The sequence below is a fragment of the Podarcis gaigeae genome, assembly GCF_964106915.1.
Source record: "Podarcis gaigeae genome assembly, chromosome: 1".
In the NCBI taxonomy this organism is placed as follows: domain Eukaryota; kingdom Metazoa; phylum Chordata; class Lepidosauria; order Squamata; family Lacertidae; genus Podarcis; species Podarcis gaigeae.
In genome coordinates this window covers 3243745-3265782 of record NC_139678.1, presented here as the reverse complement: position 1 = coordinate 3265782, position 22038 = coordinate 3243745, and the positions used below count along the sequence as shown (strand labels likewise).

At 44.0% G+C, this 22038-nt stretch overlaps 1 protein-coding gene and 1 long non-coding RNA gene across 2 annotated transcripts in view; one reads left to right on the top strand and one right to left on the bottom strand.

Moving 5' to 3' along the window:
- Positions 1–15313, top strand: part of POLE2 (DNA polymerase epsilon 2, accessory subunit) — a 25324-nt gene extending 10011 nt beyond the window's left edge. Inside the window, exons 6-19 of the mRNA XM_083735184.1 lie at positions 435–509; positions 1731–1814; positions 1975–2031; positions 3118–3166; positions 5041–5113; positions 5867–6039; positions 6169–6258; positions 6814–6868; positions 8487–8546; positions 8646–8723; positions 8932–9040; positions 11119–11295; positions 12407–12474; positions 15161–15313. Coding sequence (XP_083591310.1) covers positions 435–509; positions 1731–1814; positions 1975–2031; positions 3118–3166; positions 5041–5113; positions 5867–6039; positions 6169–6258; positions 6814–6868; positions 8487–8546; positions 8646–8723; positions 8932–9040; positions 11119–11295; positions 12407–12474; positions 15161–15179 — 1167 coding nt within the window. The 3' untranslated portion in view covers positions 15180–15313. The remainder of the gene's footprint in view (positions 1–434; positions 510–1730; positions 1815–1974; positions 2032–3117; positions 3167–5040; positions 5114–5866; positions 6040–6168; positions 6259–6813; positions 6869–8486; positions 8547–8645; positions 8724–8931; positions 9041–11118; positions 11296–12406; positions 12475–15160) is intronic.
- LOC310844790 lies at positions 4842–22038 on the bottom strand. The gene is made up of 3 exons (XR_014564323.1): positions 21959–22038; positions 6594–6739; positions 4842–4896 (listed from the first exon to the last, which is right to left on the bottom strand). It is a non-coding gene; the product is annotated as an uncharacterized lncRNA (long non-coding RNA).

The following is a 22038-nucleotide window of genomic DNA, read 5'->3' as shown; positions in this document are numbered from 1 at the left end:
CCCACTCACACACGAAAACAAAGATCGGCATAGCCAATCACAAACAAACAACCATACCGTAGGCCAAGTCCAACCTCTCTCACCACCAAAGAAACAAATGAGCAGCAGAGAACCTGCATGAGCAACACTGACACCAGACCCTACATACTTTAAGCAAAATAGAAACATCGCCACCCGACCCTACCCCCACCCATCTTTCCCCCCCTCCACCCCTTATTTCCCCCTAACGTCTCAACAAATGAAACTGATTTGTAAAAACGTTACATGGAAAAAATACGAGAGACATTACACATACTTCTGTAAAACAAGAAAATCTTTAATAAAAAAAGGAAAAAGATAATAGCTTGAGGGCATCATTGCACGGGGGGAAATGTTTTAACCATAACTGCATGGTGCTTTTCTTTGCTACCTGGCTTGTATTTCCCACTGTGCAGAGAACGCATAGGCACGAACTGTTCACACCATCTGCTATTGGCGCACCTGCGGAGGAAAGCAGAAGTAAATTCCAGGTAAAATTTAAAATGCTTTCATTTACTTCCTTACTTAAATATTTACAGAATTTATATCCTGCACCTTGCAACACAAAGGCCTTTTGGAGACTTCGGGCATGCGTTTCTCAAACAGCAGCTCCCATTTTTCCTGAGAGCAAACTAAAGGTAAAGGTAAAGGGACCCCTGACCATTAGGTCCAGTCGTGGCCGACTCTGGGGTTGCGGCGCTCATCTCGCATTATCGGCCGAGGGAGCCAGCATACAGCTTCTGGGTCATGTGGCCAGAATGACTAAGCCACCTCTGGAGAATCAGAGCAGCGCACGGAAACGCCATTTACCTTACCGCCGGAGTGGTACCTATTTATCTACTTGCACTTCGTGCTTTCAAACTGCTAGGTTGGCAGGAGCAGGGACCGAGCAATGGGCGCTCACCCAGTTGCGGGGATTCGAACCGCTGACCTTCTGATTGGCAAGTCCTAGGCTCTGTGGTTTAGACCACAGCGCCACCTGCGTCCCACAAGAGCAAACCAAGGACAAACTACAGATAGGTAGCCGTGTTGGTCTGCCATAGTCAAAACAAAAAAAATTCCTTCCAGTAGCACCTTAAAGACCAACTAAGTTAGCTCTTGGTATGAGCTTTTTCGTGTGTATCTGAAGAAGTGTGCATGCACACGAAAGCTCATACCAAGAACTAACTTAGTTGGTCTTTAAGGTGCTACTGGAAGGAATTTTTTTTGTTTTGACAAGGACAAACTAAGGAGTCTTTAAAAACTGCTAAAAGCTGTTTGCAGTAGAGCACCAGGGACTGACATTCAAAGGGGGTAAAGTAGCTCTAAGGGCTGTGTAGCTACCGTATTTTTCGCCCTAAGGGAGGCACTTTTCCCCCTCCAAAAATGAAGGGGAAATGTGTGTGCGTCCTATGGGGCGAATGCAGGCTTCCGCTGAAGCCTGGAGAGCGAGAGGGGTCGGTGCGCACCGACCCCTCTCGCTTTCCAGGCTTCAGGCAGCTATCCGCAAGCCTGGGGAGTCCGGCGGGAGTTCCTGCTGGGCTCCCAAGGCTTGCGGATAGCAGCCTGTTCTGGGGGCTGGGCGGGATAAAATATTTTCTCCCCCCCAAAAACCCCCCCCCCCTAGGTGCGCCCTATGGGCCGGTGCACCCTATAGGGCGAAAAATACGGTAATTTTTGAACCTGGGAAACACAGGCCTTAACTAATTTAATTTATTTATCTCTTGTTGTAGCTCAAAACTATAGAAACTCTCTTGGGGAACTCAGCTAAAGTTAAGGAAGTTATCGTTCTGGGGATGATAACCCAGCTGAAAGAGGTAAGCTGTGCTGCGTCAGCGGCTCTTTAGATGACTTTGCTGTTCAGTATATTCAACTAATATAAGCAGAAGTGTAGTTTTTTTACAGTTGCACGACCTCAAGGGGAGTGTTTTGAAGCTGAATGGCTTGGCCCTAATTTATTTTATTCATATTTTTAAGGGAAAATTTTTCTTGGAAGATCCAACAGGAGTTGTCCAGCTGGACATTAGTAAAGCAATATCCTTTTACATGCATCCTAAGTAAGAAAAGAGACTGAACAGTGAGATAAACTCATATTTCCCCTTTTGCATTTCTTTGTGGACTTTCTACTTGTTTTCCCCCCCAATTCTTTTTTCCTACCGGTAGTTTAATCATTGTATAGGGTTTCTTTATTATTTTATTTTATTTTATTTTGCTTTCTTTTTTCTCATTCAACTGCTACAAAGTTTTCCTTTCTCTAACCTTCTTTTCGTTTTTTTTCACATGTTGATTTTAGTTGTTAACCCTGTGGACTGGGGCATTTCATTCCTGTACAGTACCTAGTCCTCACTTGTCTCCTCTGTTTCAAATGGCCAGACACTGAGTGTTGCTGCTTTTGCAGCCAAACAGCTGGAACGGTTTAATTAAAAACATAGTTCTTCCCACAAAACAGTGCTTACACAGCTGCCTTTTTGTCTTTCTAACTATCAACTTGCCATGATCGCACACAGCTGTAGTCATCATAACCGTCTTCCTGGAGATTCACCTAGAAATGGAAGTTTTCTATTCCTGCACTTGCTACTCAGCTGACAAAAACCCCCAATATTTTTGTATATGAGCTCTCTGCCGGCCCTTCCCAATTTGCATTTTTACAACAGTATGAAGGCCTAAATGTTATTGTTCTGTTTTAACCAACCCATGGAAAAATTTAGACTGTTGGCTTTCATGTGGATAAATGAAGGTGCAAAGAATATTCACAGCCGTGTCCAGAAAAGCGGACACGGAGCAATGGATCCAAACTACAAGAAAGAAGATTCCACCTAAACATTAGGAAGAACTTCCTGAGAGTAAGAGCTGTTCGACAGTGGAATTTGCTGCCAAGGAGTGTGGTGGAGTCTCCTTCTTTGGAGGTCTTTAAGCAGAGGCTTGGCAACCATATGTCAGGAGTGCTCTGATGGTGTTTCCTGCTTGGCGGGGGTTGGACTCGATGGCCCTGGTGGTCTCTTCCAACTCTATGATTCTGTGTTTTGAGCCACAGCTGTTCATTTGTTTGATTAGAAGAATTAGAATCATTTCTATAGGGCTGCCTACATAGCAAGAACATCTTCCTTAACTGTTCTGTACCAGTTCCACAGTGGCTTATACACAGAGTCATGTTTTGTTTTAACAGAAGGTAAGCCAGACCATTTTTCTTCTTCTCAAGCTTCACTCTTTTCAGTAAGGTCAGATTGTTCAGCTGATATAACTACTGGCTCTGTTTGCATGATAAATCCAGGGATCTGAACAAATAAGGGTGGGTGGAGAGAAGAGAATTGTACCAGAGGACGCTGCCTAGGTGTTGTTCTAAGGCTTTGAACAGAACCTATTCATATAGAAGTTGTGTACACAATCCATACACTCCAGCAGAGTACAGATTGCATCAACAACTTATGTCTTATTATTATTATTATATTATTATTATTGGGGATGCAGGTAGTGCTGTGGGTTAAACCACAGAGCCTAGGACTTTCCGATCAGAAGGTCGGCGGTTCGAATCCACGCAACTGGGTGAGCTCCCATTGCTCGGTCCCTGCTCCTGTCAACCTAGCAGTTCGAAAGCACATCAAAGTGCAAGTAGATCAATAGGTACCGCTCCGGCGGTAAGGTAAATGGCATTTCCGCGCGCTGCTCTGGTTCGCCAGAAGCGGCTTAGTCATGCTGGCCACATGACCCGGAAGCTGTACACTGGCTCCCTCGGCCAATAAAGCGAGATGAGCACCGCAACCCCAGAGTCGGTCATGACTGGACCCAATAGTCAGGGGTCCCTTTACCTTTATTTTATTATTATTATTATTATTATTATTATTATTATTATTAACCTGGAAGACAGGAGTGCCTGGCGTGCTCTGGTCCATGGGGTCATGAAGAGTCGGACGCGACTAAACGACTAAACAACAACATTATTAACCTGCCCTTCATCATGAGATCCCAGGGTGTGTTATAACAATTTAAAAATGCAATATTAAAAACAATTAAAATGAATTATAATCCAGAGATTAGGGTGGGTCCTAAAATATCTATCTTGGGTGTCAAAGGCACCTAGACTGGTGACTGGGAGCTGCCTCCAGGACCATATAACACCAGTCCTAAAAGATCTACAAATTTCCAATTTAAATAGATGGTAAAATCTAAGGGCTCTAGATAATAAAAAGTGCCATATCAAGTTGCAAAAGAAGAACCCAGCCTAAAAGAACAGCTTTGTTGAGCTTGGATGTTCTGTTTGGTGAAAGCTCTCCATGCCTATTCTACTAAACCAAAAATATCTAGCTGTTTTTCAAAATCCAGGAAATGTTTTTATCTGGCACTACAGTGATCTTAAGCAGACCTCTAGGTGGGCCTCTTTGAGTAAGACATTCCTCTAACCAGGTTATTCCTCCATGCCTCCAACTTGCTGCTGCTTCTTATGTGGGAACTTTCCTCTGTCCCATATGGAAAAAACCAAATTCAATTGCTAAAGGTACTTGACGATCCACTCCTTTATTGCGTTTATGAATCAGTACAGTGGTGCCTCGCAAGACGAAAATAATCCATTCCGCGAGTCTCTTCATCTAGCGGTTTTTTCGTCTTGCGAAGCAACCCTATTAGCGGATTAGCGCTATTAGCGGTTTAGCGGCTTAGCGGCTAAAAGGCTATTAGCGGCTTAGCGGATTAGAAAAAGGGGGGGAAAGCGAAAAAAATCGCAAGACGTTTTCGTCTTGCGAAGCAAGCCCATAGGGAAATTCGTCTTGCAAAGCGCATCGAAAAACGGAAAACCCTTTCGTCTAGCGGATTTTTCGTCTTGCAAGGCATTCGTCTTGCGGGGCACCACTGTAGGCGATTAGCTTGTGGTTTTTCTGTTCGTGTATTATTTACACATTTGAGAACCTGGGAGAAAAATACTGTAAAATATGTTCAGAGAACCTGGGATCTTCGGTGGAGGATGTAGTGTCAATGGCAGTGATAGGTTTAAAGCATAGTACCTTGGTTTTTTTGAATTTAGAAAAAAAACATGCTAATCTTATTTCCTAGGCTGGTATGAAGATGAAATATTTCATGTCAACGCATTTGGCTTCCCCCCTACGGAGCCTTCTACAACAACTAGGTAAGAAAATATAAAACTATAAATTTTCATTTTGCTCCATTTTTATGAAGGAAAATCTTAGGTGTAAGAGTATGCAGTTTATTTAATCTCTTGAGGAACTGATGTTTGTAATGTGGATTATTATCAGCAAAAATTTGCATTTCAGAAACTTTATGCAGGTGAGGGACTGAGTGAGCTGGGTTGGGGAGTCAGTGTTCAATGCTGGAAGCTACAGACCCTCATTTAAAGTCAAACTCTTTGCAACCAACAAGTGACAAACTGAGGTGATCTGGGAGAGGAATGAGCTTAACTTGCTTCCGCAGGGCCTGTAAGATGGAGCTATTCCGCCTGGCTTTCAATTTGAACTTAGCCTGATCTTTTATTCCCCTTCCTTCCCTCCCTCTCTCCTTTTTATGAAGATTCCCCACTCTGGGATCCCACAGGTAATTCTCCCCTAGTCTCCTCGCTGGCCCAGACAGGACTAATTTAGCCAGCTAGCCCTGGTGATCATCTAATGTTTATTGGATGGATTTTGCCCCTAAATTGATTTTTGAATTCTGAATTTATTTTTATTAACGTTTTATACTGTATTTTATGCTGTTTTTTGTTGCATTAATTAAGTGTTTTAAATTTGTTGTTTGCCGCCCTGAGCCTGGTTTTCTGAACCGGGAAGGGCGGGGTATAAATAAAAAATTATTATTATTATTATTATTATTATTATTATTATTATTATTATTATATGGAGCCTTCTGGTGTTTGCTGTTCACGCTGTAGGGCGTATTATGGAAACACAAACTTCTTTGGAGGGCCTTCCTCGACCTCTGTGAAATCTTCTGCGAAATTGAAACAGCTGGAAGAAGAAAATGAGGACGCCATGTTTGTGTTCCTTTCGGACGTTTGGCTGGACCAAGCAGAAGTTTTGGAGAAGCTGCGTATTATGTTTTCAGGTAGCTCTCTTGACCCATATTTGTCAACCGCTTAAAGGTTTCGGTTGAAATGTGAAGCAATATGTAAAAACAAAAAAGATACGTGCTACCAAATCAAAAGTCAGTGATGTTCCTTGTTCCTTTAACCAGGTTATTCCTCCATGCCTCCAACTTGCTTCTTCTTCTGTGGGAACTTTTCCTCTGCCCCATATGGAAAAAACCAAATTCAGTCGCTAAAAGGTACTTTGGAGTCAGCTGCTGTATTGCATATTGTGAATAGCTTGTGGTTTTTTTCTGTTTGTGTGTTATTTAAACATTTGAGAGACAGTTCTGTAGAGAGATCCATGGTGGGAATTTGTTGTGAATGGGAGGGCTAAGGCTAATTTTAATAATAATAATAATAATTTATTTATTTATACCCTGCCTTCCCCGGCCAAGACTGGGCTCAGGGAGGCTGACACCAAATATAAAATACAGTAAAAACATTTTTAAAACAAACAAACAGTTGATTAAAATATAGGTTAAAATTGATATCTCAGTTTAAACTTGCTTAGGTTCAGTAACAAAAATACTGCCTTAGTGATCTTTGCATTGTGAGAAACAGCTTCCACAAAGCCATTTACAATATAACCAACTGGTTTAGTTACTTAAGGTGGGGGGAAATAATAGATGTTCTGCGTAACTGTTGTTCAACTGTCGATGTAAGATGCATATTAATTACCTGTGGATAAGATGAGGAAAATATAGGAATAACTATGCAGTTTCATAGGAAAGCTTTTACGGTTGTACCTCTAGGTTCACTGAAAGCCCTTGCAAATATCATCTGTGAATACCCCAGTATCCATAAGAGGTATGTGCTGTGTTTTGTTTTGCTTGGTGAAAAATCTTACTGAATATGTGCTTCAGATTTGTCAGTTAGAGAAAACATTCCACCCTGCAGAATTTAGTCCCACTTAAAGAAAGGGGGACGTGGGTGGCGCTGTGGGTAAAAGCCTCAGCGCCTAGGGCTTGCCGATCGAAAGGTCGGCAGTTCGAATCCCCGCAGCGGGGTGCGCTCCCGTTGCTCGGTCCCAGCGCCTGCCAACCTAGCAGTTCGAAAGCACCCTCGGGTGCAAGTAGATAAATAGGGACCGCTTTCTAGCGGGAAGGTAAACGGCGTTTCCGTGTGCAGCTCTGGCTCGCCAGAGCAGCGATGTCACGCTGGCCACGTGACCCGGAAGTGTCTCCGGACAGCGCTGGCCCCTGGCCTCTTGAGTGAAATGGGCGCACAACCCCAGAGTCTGTCAAGACTGGCCCGTACGGGCAGGGGTACCTTTACCTTAAAGAAAGAAAGAAAAATTGAGTCCATTCACACCAAGTATTGTATAAAGAATGTTGATAAAAGGTAAAGGGACCCCTGACTATTAGGTCCAGTCGCAGACGACTAGGGTTGTGGCACTCATCTCGCTTTATTGGCCGAGGGAGCCGGCGTACAGCTTCTGGGTCATGTGGCCAGCATGACTAAGCCGCTTCTGGCGAACCAGAGCAGCGCCCGGAAACACCGTTTACCTTCCCGCCAGAGTGGTATCTATTTATCTACTTGCACTTTGACATGCTTTCGAACTGCTAGGTGGGCAGGAGCAGGGACCGAGCAACGGGAGCTCACCCCGTCGTGGCGATTTGAACCGCCAACCTTCTGATCGGCAAGTCCTAGGCTCCGTGGTTTAACCCACAGCGCCACCCGCATCCCTCCAGAATGTTGATAACAGCTACTAAAAAGTTCATTCTCCTTTGTTCAGCCACATTTAAACATTTTGTTGTTGCTGGCATCCCGTCTGTCTTGGAAGACTTATGGTCTCTGTGTGTGGTTTGGGAGCTGCACGGTCAGGGGAAAAACAATGCTGTCCAGGGTTGTAAAGACTGCGGAGAGAATAATTGGGTGCACTCCTCCCACCTTGGATCAAATCTACGCTTCCAGGTGCCGTAAGAAAGCTGCAGAGATAGCGCAGGATAGTGCGCACCCCAGAAATGATCTCTTTCAGCTTCTGCCTTCTGGAAGAAGGTACAGGGTTATAAAGACTAGGACCAGCTGCCTGAGAAACAGTTTTTATCCAAATGCGATTTTGGTTGTAAACACAGTGTAAGGTAGTCTCTATGGGAGTATATTGTATTTAATTATGGGGTATCAGAGTTTTTAGGGGGCTAACCAGGCTGGGATAGCAGGCTTGTTGGTTTTTGAATGTCTGATGTAGATTTTCAATTTCGTTGTTCTGTATGGGACAGTGACACTAAAGACTATCGTATCGTATCGTACAATGGGGGAGTGCACTTTTGTTCATTCACCTGTCATAACTGGAGGTTTATGTGGCCTGCCATCCACTTCTAAAACTCTGGTTGTATTTAAGTAATGTTGCCATTTACTTTACTGGTGCTTTGATTTTTACCTGTCAGTTATGTTAAATGTAGTGTATGTATTCAACTATTTATAGCAGTCGATTTGTCTTTGTTCCTGGCTCTGAAGACCCTGGCCCAGGCTCAATTTTGCCAAGGTATGCTTGTGACTTGACAATTAAGGTGATTCATTCAAACATCCATCTTTGAGAATACGCACATTTATTTCTAATACATACCACACAAATTTATTTCAGGCCGCCACTTCCTGAAAACATTACTGAAGAGTTCAAACAGCAGGTGCCATTTTCAGTCTTCACTACAAACCCTTGCAGGTAAATGTCCCAATTTAAAAGAGATCTTTTAAATTGAGAGCTTTAATATGTGTCAGATTAATAGTACACATAATACTACATATTTGTGTAGGGTTAATACTCTGGGTATCCGGGGAGAAGTCTCTGTGTGTTTCTGCCTTGCTGATGGTCTCTCCTGGATGCCTGTTTAATCACCCTGAAAAAATAAAATTGCGCTTCTTCCTTCCAGAGTCCAGTATTGCACTCAGGAAATAATAATCTTTAGAGAAGACCTGGTAAATAAGATGTGCCGGAACTGTGTCCGTTTTCCTAACAGCAACTTGGATATTTCTAATCACGTAAGGCAAAAAAAAGCATGAAACATTTGGGGATAAGCTTCTGCTGGTTAGGTCGTTACTATTATTCTAGGATGGTTATTTTTAGTAATAGAGTAAGAAATTGAGGAAGAGATCCAGTGTGATATGATCAGGCACCTGCTTCTCATTCCATTCCTTACCTCTGCATCTCCCCTGCCTCCACCTGCTCTGAAGGGTGGGGAGGAAGCAGATTTGGAGGATATGGGGAGGGCTGGAGAGGGAAGAAGAGAAAACAGAACTCCTTACAGTATATGCAAGCAGATTTCTTCATTGCTTTTATTTTTTATTCAACTCCTATACTACCTTTCATCCAAGGATTGCAGGGCCATTTTAAACAAGTGGGCTGTGCAAGTGGACTGCCGCATTTGGATCTCACCCAGCAAACCATCCAATAATAATAATAATAATAATAATAATAATAATTTTATTTATTTCTACATACATACATGCATACAATATGTATACATATAATACATACATCCCCAGCCACTCTGGGCGGCTTCCAACAAAGATTAAAAATACATTAAAATGTCACACATTAAAAACTTCCCTGAACAGGGCTGCCATCTGTCTTCTAAAAGTCTGGTAGTTGTTCTTCTCTTTGACATCTGATGGGAGGGCGTTCCACAGGGCGGGTGCCACCACTGAGAAGGCCCTCTGCCTGGTTCCCTGTAGCTTTGCTTCTCGCAGGGAGGGAACCGCCAGAAGGCCCTCGGCGCTGGACCTCAGCGTCCGTGCAGAACGATGGGGGTGGAGACGCTCCTTCAGGTATACTGAACTGAGGCCGTTTGTGTCTGATTACCAGCGGAGTGGACTCCCACTTGTACTCTGGGTGATATTCAACACTCTGCAATGAGACTTTCCCTTCTCTACTGCCTCCTGCATGCCCTCCCAAATCTGCCAGGGCAGGAGCAGAAGGGGAACTTTGGGTGTCCTGACGAATGCAGTATGTTTAAAGTGGCCGCCTTATTTTAATCTTCACACACACAAAGTTCTTTTCTGTACAGTGCATTTCTGTGCAAATAATATGGTACACGTATACAAGTGTTCTACCGAGGGAGAAGTAGTCGTCATTGAAAAGAGAGAGAGGAGCTGAAATTACATCTTCTTTCTTCTGCATATACTGTAGAAACTTTTTAATATAGTTAATGGAATGTATGGGTGGATTCTGATGACTAAATTGGATTCCAAATGGTTCATCTTCCATACAAGAGGCCTTGCAGCTGCTCTGCTCTAGAAAAGTATAGCTTCCCCAAAGCATGGTCCTCAGAGATCACTTCAGATGCTGTTGGTAGCATGGGAATTTCATTGGGCCACAGTAGTGTTCCCCAGGGATGCGGGTGGCACTGTGGTCTAAACCAGTGTTTCTCAACCTTGGGCCTCCAGCTGTTTTTGAACTACAATTCCCATCATCCCTGACCACTGGTCTTGCTAGCTAGGGATGATGGGAGTTGTAGTCCAAAAACAGCTGGAGGCCCAAGGTTGGGAAACACTACTCTAAACCACTGAGCCTAGGGTTTGCCGATCAGAAGGTCGGCAGTTCGAATCCCAGCGACGGGGTGAGCTCCTGTTGCTCGGTCCCAGCTCCTGCCAACCTAGCAGTTCAAAAGCACGTCAAAGTACAAGTAGATAAATAGGTACCACTCCGGCAGGAAGGTAAACGGCGTTTCCATGCGCTGCTCTGGTTCGCCAGAAGCGGCTTAGTCCTGCTGGCCACATGACCCAGAAGCTGTACGCCGGCTCCCTTGGCCAGTAAAGCGAGATGAGCGCCGCAACCCCAGAGTCGGCCACGACTGGACCTAATGGTCAGGGGTCCCTTTACCTTAGTGTTCCCCAAGTCACCGCACAACCCTGCAAGACTGCAGAGGTTTGAATGAGTCTCAATTCTGACTTAGTTTACCAGATTTAGAACTCGAAGCATATATAGTGCTATTTTTAACATGTGCTAATCATCAGGAAAGGAAGATGGTTTTGTGATTTATATAGGAGTTTGGAAGACAGGTTTTTGCTTTCAAATGGAAAACAAAGTAATTTGTGTGTCTTTGTTCTTTGCCTTGCAGTTTGTAAAGACTATTTTATCACAAGGGCATCTGACTCCACTGCCCCTTAATGTTAGTCCTGTCTACTGGGCTTATGACTATACATTGAGAACCTACCCTCTGCCGGATCTCATTGTCTTTGCTGACAAATATGACCCTTTCACCGTGACCAACACCGATTGCCTCTGCATAAATCCCGTAAGATCCTATCTCTCTATCCACCCTTTCCTTCCTTCTGTAAGCATGATGAAAAACAGTCTCTAGTTTTTTTTTTAAAAAAGTGTTTAATGTATTGTTAGTACACACTCCTAGTTGGGACTGTTCCTACTTAGCACCACTCATTCTGATGGATATATAATACAAACATTTGTTTTTTCCAAAACAAAAAAATGGCAAGTTAACTGAAAGTTATTGTACCTGAGTTTCATTCCTTCCTTCCATTATTCTTAAATTAAATGCTGCCAGGTGGTGGTGAATAGTACTTCTGCAAGCAGCGCACTGTTTTGTTAATTTGGAGTTTCAGATTCTACTTTAGTCTGGTGCTAGAACAATGTGTCTTTGAAAAGAGTGGCATGGACCAGCCTCTTAGAGGTGTCCCCGTAAAGCTGAACAAATTGGAGATGCCTTGTGTTATAGGGAAAGCTACTGATTTAGCCTTTCCAGAATCTAAATTACCGTATTTTTTGCTCTATAAGACTCACTTTTTCCCTCCTAAAAAGTAAGGGGAAATGTGTGTGCGTCTTATGGAGCGAATGCAGGCTGCGCAGCTATCTCGGAAGCCAGAACAGCAAGAGGGATCGCTGCTTTCACTGCACAGCGATCCCTCTTGCTGTTCTGGCTTCTGGGATTCAGAATATTTTTTTTCTTGTTTTCCTCCTCCAAAAACTAGGTGCGTCTTATGGTCTGGTGTGTCTTATAGAGCGAAAAATACGGTAGGTCCTTTTAGAAAGATCCAGGCAGGTACGCAATTGGCGTTTCAAAACAAAAGGCACAAGGTGAGGCGATAGCCCAGCCATGGGGCATTTCCTGCTCATTAAATCTATTTTATCAAGGTTCTATTGCCGTGGCAACAAGAACACAGGAAGCTGGTTTTACATTGAGTCAAATTTGGTCTGTGTTGTCTATGACCATCAGTGACTCTCTAGGTCTCAGATGGGATCTTCCCAAGCTTTTATAGAGATGCAGAAGACTGAACCTTCTGCATGCACAGTAGATGATGTACCGCTGAGCTATAGCCCTTCAGAAGTTCTTAAGAAATCCAAATGACAAGCTTTAAAAACTAAAATCCTTTCTTACCCCCTCATTCCAGGGATCTTTCCCAAGAAGTGGCTTTTCATTCAAAGTATTCTACCCATCTAACAAAACAGTGGAGGATAGGTAAGGTCTTGATTTTTCATATCAAATAGTAAGTGTGAGAGATGTTTTGTCCCCCTGCTTTTGCAATACAGATTTCACCGCTGCTGTTGTAAACTCTTTGTTTGGTGGAACAAAGAGTTTGGTGTTTGACTGGGATAAAAACAAACTGTTCAATATGTAAAGCATGACTACAGTAAGCCCGCAACTTGGCACATTTAATTTGTGCGTATTCAGCTTTATGTGCTTGGCAAAAAAAACGTAAGAAATTAAAAAGTGGACGGACGTTTGGGTAAGAAGGCTTTGGCAATCCCCCCCTCCCCATTGAACCTAGTGTGCCTTAACTATATGAGATTTTGGCTTTTGGTGCATTCCACAGAATGTAACCCCTGCATGAGTTGCGGGGTTACTGTACTCGCAAGGAAAAATCCATACCCAAGAATTTCAGCCCCATAGCACCATAGTGGCTAACAAGGTGTCTGAATATAAGGGTTTTTAATACTATTCAAAGGAAGGTTGAGATTCAGATAAACCTTTCCAGGGAGGGAATTATGAAGCTCGTCTACCCTCTATATACCAAAAGGAAATGACCCAAGAATCTGCCCTCTCTGCTATTTTGCTCTGCAGGACTTGTGCTTTTGCCATGCCATGCTTGCCCTGCTTTTGTAGGCAACGGGTCCTTTAGGGTTCATAGAATCATAGAATCATAGAGTTGGAAGAGACCACAAGGGCCATCGAGTCCAACCCCCTGCCAAGCAGGAAACACCATCAGAGCACTCCTGACATATGGTTGTCAAGCCTCTGCTTAAAGACCTCCAAAGAAGGAGACTCCACCACACTCCTTGGCAGCAAATTCCACTGTCAAACAGCTCTTACTGTCAGGAAGTTCTTCCTAATGTTTAGGTGGAATCTTCTTTCTTGTAGTTTGGAACCATTGCTCCGTGTCCGCTTCTCTGGAGCAGCAGAAAACAACCCTTCTCCCTCCTCTATGTGACATCCTTTTATATATTTGAACATGGCTATCATATCACCCCTTAACCTCCTCTTCTCCAGGCTAAACATGCCCAGCTCCCTTAGCTGTTCCTCATAAGGCATCGTTTCCAGGCCTTTGACCATTTTGGTTGCCCTCCTCTGGACACGTTCTAGTTTGTCAGTGTCCTTCTTGAACTGTGGTGCCCAGAACTGGACACAGTTGCACCACCCATTCTTGAGAACTTCCTGCCCATTAATATTTTGCAGGTGCCTTCAGTGAATTGTTCTCCATGCCTGCTAAGAACTTTGTTTCGGCAAGCCCTGCCTAGGCATATAATTCTAGCATTTCAGTTTAACAGGAGTACATTAACTGTTCACCAGTTTTAAGTTTGTTTTAAACTTTCATGTCACTTGCTTTTAATACTTGTTTTCTGTTGGTGTTTTTGGTATTTTAACTGTTTTGTTAAACTGCTTTGGGGGCTTTTTTTTGTTGTTCTAGTAAGTGGTAAATACAGTCTTGTTAAATAGAAACGAACAAATCTCCGTTTCTGTTTTGGAACTCTTGCCCTTGGGTAACAACATGAATTTGGACCAGTCTGCCTTGTGAATACAGTGGTGCCTCGCAAGACGAAATTAATCCGTTCCGTGAGTCTCTTCGTCTTGTGGTTTTTTCGTCTTGCGAAGCACGGCTATTAGCGGCTTAGCGGCTATTAATGGCTTAGCGCTTTAAGAAAAAGGAAAAAAAAATCGCAAGAACTCGCAAGACTTGCGTCTTCTTGCGAAGCAAGCCCATAGGGAAATTCGTCCAGCGAAGCGACGCAAAAACCGAAAAACCCTTTCGTCTTGCTCGTTTTTCGTTTTGTGAGGCATTCGTCTTGCGGGGCACCACTGTACATCTGTGTAGAATTCTCAGTGATGTATTGGGTTGAGCATTTTTAGTAAGAGGGGTTTTCATTCACATGTTTTTATTCACAGAATGTAGGCTATAAATGATGAATATAAAATATAGCCTATATAAAATGTAGATACAAGATATATTAGAATATAAAAGACTGTATGCATTTTTTTTGTATCCTTACCACAAGGATAATGCTGAAAGGCACCAGTGACACCCTAGCTAGTGCACTTAGTTAAGAGTGGGAATTACAAAATTTGTATTCCCCCCCACCCTCCCGCATATTTGTAACACAACCCTGAAATCTTATTCTGCGTAACTGGCAGTAATTCTCTTAGGTACATTTGTGATTTTCAGACCAAACTATGGCTTTTAAAACCTTTCCTTTATAACTAAGCTAGTAAACTTTCAGCGACCCCAGCCATCTGGAAGACAGCCAAGCTGAGTTTTAAGGGAATTAAATATGGAAGCATTAAGACTCAGCGATCAGAGGCAATCTCGGTAGCCTTCCGTGTGAAGTGTAAAGGGCTCCTTTTTTTGTTGTATTAAACAGAACTTAATCCTCAGGGGCTGGGACAAAGCATTACAAATCTGTGTGAAGTGGGCTCTTTGTGTCCCCATCAAGTGCACTAATCTTGGATCTAGAATATTCACGTAACTTTAATCAAATGTGAGGGTTTAATTCTATGTAACCATAGGAACAAACTCCTTTGAAGTTGCTAGTGCTTATTTTACAAACTTTTAAAAAGCAAGCATTAAGGCCGAAGAAAGAAGATAAGAAGTTAAGTTTCAAGAAGCACCAATGTAGTTTTGGTAACTTGATTTTTTCCCCTTCCCCCCCAGCAAACTTCAAGATATTTGAATCTCAGGAAATAGCAGTAGATCAAGTATTCTGACCTTAATACCATGGAAGCACCACTTCTGGAATCATGAATTTTGTTATATGCTGCTGTTACAGATATTGAACATCTTGTAAATAAACTTTCAAACAATGGATGGAATAGGCTTGTGGCATACTTGAGTAAGTCTTACAGCTCTACTTGAAACAGCGATGGCGCAATGGCCCAACAACTTTTTCTCTAAGTGATTTTTATTCAGAAACAAAAAAAATTGTGGCTGGATCCTGACTTGAAAAATGTGTGCCCTTTTGCCTTCTGCTGCCATAACAGTTCAACTATTTGTGGGTGACTTTTCTGAATTTGGGGAGATGGGGGAACCTCTCCAAAGGGGCTTGAGAACCTTCCAATACGTGAAACATCAGTTCTAAGCAGACAAATGCTCATTTTACATTATCCAAAACTGGGGTCTCTTAACAACTGAAGGGGACTGGCGTCATATCATGGTCCTACCTAACCACAAACTGGCTGAAATATTTAGCATAGCAGGTGTCAGGGGCTCAGGAGCAGAGGCACAGGGGAGAGAGGAAATGGAGAGCGAAGGGGAAGAATCTGAGGGCAGCGTAGGGGAGTATGACAGTGGCACGAGAGATTCCATGAGCTTCTCCAGCGAATCAGAAGATTCCCAGAGGGGGGCGCCGAGGGCCAGGGCAAGGGGGGTCCCAGGGGGGATGCACCAGAAGCAAGAGGCCAGCGGGGAATCCCAAAGCAGCAGCGGGAGATCAGGACCAGTTCCCCCACCAGAGCATAGGGGGGGGGAAGAGTCCCATGTATCAGGGCCAGCGTCTCCTCCAGCAGGGAGAGAAGATGAGTCAGGGCTGACCACGCCTCCATCGGAGAGTGAGGGAACGGAGAGGAAGTCAGGTCCAGCTAGCCTCCCCGAAGGGGGAAGCAGTGACAGGAGCAGTGTAACGGTCAGGAGAAAGGTTGCCGGCTGGGCGCGCGCGCCAAGTTCGAATGTACAGGCGTGCGGGACAGCAGAAAACCCGGATTGGGAACCAGGTCCTAAAGCCCGCCGGAGGCGGGGGGAAGACTCAGGGGACTCAGCGTCAGAAGAGTCTAGAAAGGGCAAGACCCCAGCGGACAGGCAGACCCAGAGGAGGAAAGAGCAAAGGAAGAGGTGGAGCAAGGCTAGAGTCTTAAACTGATGTCTGGGGGGAGGAGATTCAGACGGAGCTTCAGCAGTCTAGAGTTTGAGACGTAGAGCTGCGCGCCGCGGCTTTGAAATCGAAACTGAACTTCAATAAAGAATTTTGTATATAACAACGAACTGGCGTTGGTCCTTTGTGAGCTGGGACCTCGGGCAGCTCTGACAGCAGGTTTTGGAACTTTGCCGTGGATGGATGTGCTGAGCTCCCATTTATTAGGCAGTTGCCAAGACTAACTCTCCTATGCTTATTCTGCTAAAAGCTCTTCTATAATGTGGAACAATTACAGTTCTCCCTACAGCGGCCAAAAGCCCCACACCAAACCCTGTTGGTTTATTGCATTAATATCCTGCCTGCCGTGGGACGCGGGTGGCGCTGTGGGTAAAACCTCAGTGCCTAGGACTTGCCGATCGCATGGCGGCGGTTCGAATCCCCGCGGCGGGGTCAGCTCCCGTCTTCGGTCCCAGCTCCTGCCCACCTAGCAGTTTGAAAGCACCCCTAAGTGCAAGTAGATAAATAGGTACCGCTTTATAGCGGGAAGGTAAACGGCGTTTCCGTGTGCTGCTCTGGTGCCGGTTCGCCAGATCAGCTTCGTCACGCTGGCCACGTGACCCGGAAGTATCTGCGGACAGCGCTGGCTCCCGGCCTCTTAAGTGAGATGAGCGCACAACCCTAGAGTCTGGCAAGACTGGCCCGTACGGGCAGGGGTACCTTTACCTTTACCTTTTTATCCTGCCGGCCAGTCTTCCATTATACCAGACACAGCATACGTATCCTTGAGGCATTCTACCATCCAGACATCAGTCACTTCTGCGAAGTTGCTACTGTATGTATCTTCAGCCCACATCCCAGTCCTGAGAATACACACCACCACCAGCACTTCAGACTAGTTTTCAGAATACACAGTGACTGATAATGGGATTATAACTTCTGAATTCACACAGCCTCATCGAAACAAGATAGCCAAGACTGATAGCATAAGAAACAAGATGTTCCATCAAGTTTCTAGGACCTATGCAGCTAATCTACTGGTTCATGTAGCATATCAAAAGGTATGTTGTTCTAGCATAAGGTGGGGAATATTACTCTGGTTGTGTGAACTGATGGATGGGACTCTATACTTTTTAAAGCTTAAGTGTGTGCCCTTTTAAAAAATAACTAAGTGGGGCTTCCTGTTCCCGGCAGTGGAAAATGGCAGATCCCACACGATCGGAACTCAGCCGTTCCGATAATTCAGGGCTGATATGGGGGTAATTAGCCCTGGCAGCCTCCCCGGGGCAGGGGAGGACTGTCTCGATGACCCGCAGTTTGCCCCAGATTGCCAATGTGGCAGACGGCAAGGAACAGACTGACACTCCTGCAACGCCACCCCATAGCCGGACGCATCTGTTTGGGAAAATATAAAGATTTGAAAAACAAACAGACACGCTCTGAACTGATGAAGCTGGGGGAAAAACCTGTGGTATGTACAGTCTCTGGTGCAAAAGATCGAACTTCAAAGAGATCCTCATCATGACATTTGGAATTTGGAGGGGCTTGGTATGTTTCTTTCTACTTCCTTTAACATTAACAATCCGTATTGCATGCCAAGTCTGATTAAGAACCTAAATTGTTCTTCAAAAAGTGAGTACAGATGGACTTTCATATATAATTGGGACCTATTCGCAGCTGCTTTTCTTCTAAGATTTGAAATGCTTGATAAAGACGAAAACAAAAACAAAATGGCTTCTACCCACCATGCACTTATGGAATATCTGAAATACTTCCCTGATTAAGAGAAACAGGAGCTAACTGATGGTTGGTCATAAAGACTGGAAACAATATTATATATACAACTGTTTGCAAAAAGGAAGTTTTTTATTATGAGCGAGAGAGAGGGCTAAAGGGATGTCTGGCAGCCCCCCTCTAGGGCCCGGAGGGGGGATTGGGTGGATTCCAAAGGCTAATTGTTAACTGTCTGATATATGGCTACATTGCAAACAGTCTGCTCAAGAATAAATCAGCAAGGAATTTCAGAAGGAGGTTTCTCTCTGTTTCTTTGATAACACCTGGACGGGAAAGATTAACGATCTGGGAGCTGCCAAAATAACAACTCTCAAACAGCTGGACAGAACTCTGGAATTGGATGCAATTAAAGAAGCGGTGCGATGAAAAAACAAAAACAGCTGAAAAAGTACAATATACGGACAGCTCTGCACTCCATAGAAAAAAAAGTATCTGTTTTCTGACATGAATGAGGATCGCAGAACTAGAGTCAAAACGTGGAGGAAAAGATCGGATATGGAATTATGAAAAAACATCGATGATGAGAGGCAGGACTATGATGTTGAAAGCGCTTCGTAATTCAGACCGTGGGAAGCCAAAACCAAAATTATCACAATTTGGAAGACAATTGGACTTTTTTTATTTTAGTTTTTTATTGGAATTGATTTGATATGTTAATTAGATGTTCTTATTGGAAAATTAATAAACGCTTAAAAAAACAACAACTGTGAAGAGTTCACTGAAATGTGTGGGCTTGTTCACCTTTTTTTGGATGATTTTATTTATTTTTCATGGTACAGAAGATACATTTTGAGAAAACAATTGCTACAACAGTAAACAACAGAGTTGTCCTGATAGAATTACAGACTTTTGTCATGCTGTGTGATAGTTTCATTTGAATCTTCTAAGAGATCACACCACATTTTCCCATGAGTGTTGGGTGGATTCCTGCCACAGTCTAAACAATTTATGTATTCACTAAACATTTGCTATATGTTATAAAAGGAGCAGGGATTGTGTTTGCCTTTTGCTGCTCTGACCTGACGTGTTAGTTTCTCAGCCAATGCTACTGACCATACTATGGTATACCAAGAATCAGTGTTCAGCCCAACACCAGTTTTCCAACAGAGGTCAATAGAAAAGCTAAGATGTCATCATTGGGGTAATCTTGAGCAGGTGGCACCCGAAGCCCAAGTAGTGTTAGTGCACAAGTACAGTTGTTTTGTACATCAAGTTTATTTCTTTGAATACAGCACTCCAGAAAGATTTGATGAGGTCACACCACCACAACATATGGAAATGTGTTCCTATGGCTGGTTCACCATTATATATATAATTGTGAACAAGCCATAGGAACACATTTCCATATGTTGTGGTGGTGTGACCTCATCAAATCTTTCTGGAGTGCTGTATTCAAAGAATTTATATTTTCTGTTTTACAATTTAAAATAAACATTTTACAAAGTTTGAATGAACTTTATTACGGTCATAGGCCAGGATTAAGAAAAGCATATACATAAAATAGCAGTTGGGATTTTTGACTGATAATTGTTAGCGCAAAAGAGGACAAGGAAACAGGCATAAAACATCCGAATAAAATACAAGATTAAACACAGATAATGGGTGGATAAAAACTAATAATTAAAACAGATAAGAGCTAAAAACCAACAAAGACACGCAGTTAAAACAACTAAGTTTATAATGTCCAGTTACTTCCCTTCTTCTCTTTCCATGGTTCATTTTACATATCCTACCATTTTTTGCCATCTTGTTTCTTTATGGAACCAGCGTTGATGGCAGCTACCAATCCTACTCTCTGCATTTATTACTCCAAATGCTTAAATGTCTTTTTACTAAAATAGTGTCTTTATACTAAAAACCAAGCACGAGCAACATGCCATTGTGACCAGGTAAGGAAGTCTGTAGCCCTGAAGTTCATGCCCAGCTGTTGCTCTTTTCATCTTACAAGGCAATTTCATTAGTCTCAAAGGATAGTGGCAGTAAAATTAAAATAATTGGTTTAGCTCTTGCTGCTACACTTCTGAATTAAACTGCGTACTGCTGAAAGTTCAAACCCATTTGACTTTCCATTAATACCTTACACGTGCTTTAGCAAGTCATGCCCTCTGTCGTTCTCCGTGAAGCAACCTTGTGGGAAGTACTTTTGTTCACAGTGGAAGTCTGAATGACTTTAAAATGCTAATGACCAGGAAGGCGGCCCTTAATACATGAGCTTTGTAAGAGATGGGGGAATAACGGTGGTTGCATTTGAAACTTCCTTGCAAGCATTTTCCTCTGGAGAAGGGCCTCGCCGCGGGATCACATTCACCCAGTGCTATACCAGCTGCACTGGCTCCCAGTGGAGTACAGGATTAGGTTTAAGGTGCTGGTTTTACCCTTCAAAGCCCTATATGGCCTAGGACCCTCGTACCTACAGGACTGCCTCTCCTGGTATGTCCCACGGAGGACCTTACAGTCTGCAAACAACACTCTGAAGATTGGGCCCCAGAGAAATTAAGACTGGCCTCAACCAGAGCCAGGGCCTTTTTGGCTCTGGCCCCGGTCTGATGGAACGCTCTCTCACAAGAGACTAGGGCCCTGCGGGATTTGACATCTTTCCTCAGGGCCTGCAAGACGGAGCTGTTCTGCCAGGCATCAATTTTTTAATTGATGCCTGGCAGAACAGCTCCGTCTTGCAGGCCCTGAGGAAAGATGTCAAATCCCGCAGGGATTTTTATGTATACTGTTTTTATGTATACTGTGTTATTTGTATGATGTTAGCCGCTCTGTAACCCCATAGTCGCCTTTGACTGGACTTAACCGTCCAGGGATCCTTTACCTTTGCTTATTGGGTAATCCTGCACTGCAGCAACCTCAGTACCATGGAGCCCAAACCTCCCCACTACGCCTCTCAGCAAACGATGCCCACCCTTCCCTCTGCACATGGCCAGAGTTTCCAAAGTACATTGTGGACTATGTCATTCTGGGCGCTGCAGGAGGAAAGGAAGCGACAAGGTTTTGACTGCCAGCTAAGCAGCATTCTTTCTCCCAGCAGATTTATGCTTAAGGATTCGCTATGGTTAGGTTTCTTTTTAAAGAAAAAGCCAAACACTGCTGTTTCAGAAATGGTTTTCAACTGAAGACAGAACCGTACCATTAGTTTTAGCAGTTTCTGAAGGGCTTCTGCGTTTTTTATTAAGCTGCTGGGGAAACTTGAGTGTTCATTCTGGTTTATTTGAACAGAGGACCCTGCAGAATCAGGCCAGAGGTTGCCATTAATTTGATTTGAGCTGATTTTATAACGAACTGATTTTAAAATGTATTATTTTACTGTTGTTAGCCGCTCTGAGCCCGGCTTCGGCTGGGGAGGGCGGGATATAAATAAATAAATTATTATTATTATTAAATGCAAGAGAAAACTTTTGTCCATTGCCTTTTAGCTGCTCAGGGTGGGAAGTCTGCCTCTTGACCTGGCACACCCCATCTGAAAGGCAACAACCATCAACTTGGGGGACGGCCCCCTCAAATATTTTATTGGGGAGACAGGAGGGGACACTGGCCCTTAGGACTTGGCTCCTACGATCTGGCAGCTCCTCCCCAGTTCCCTGCCTCCAGTGCCTCCGCCAGGAAGGACAGCGAGACGGAAAACGGAAGCTCCTCTCTGTCACACTTCCCTTCCGCTCTAGGAACGGCAGCTCCGTTACCGCTGTTAACCCTTCCAGGACGAAGCGGCAGGAACCTCCGGGCCGCTTGAACAGGCACAAGAGACACTTGCGGGGTGCGCGTCACCCCCAAATATCTCATTGGGCGGTGCGAAAATACCTGGCACTTACGTTAGGAACGCTTCTACAGCGACTGCGGCCTCCGCCATCGCGCCCGAGCGGAGGCCGCCATTTTGCTTGCCGCCGCCGCC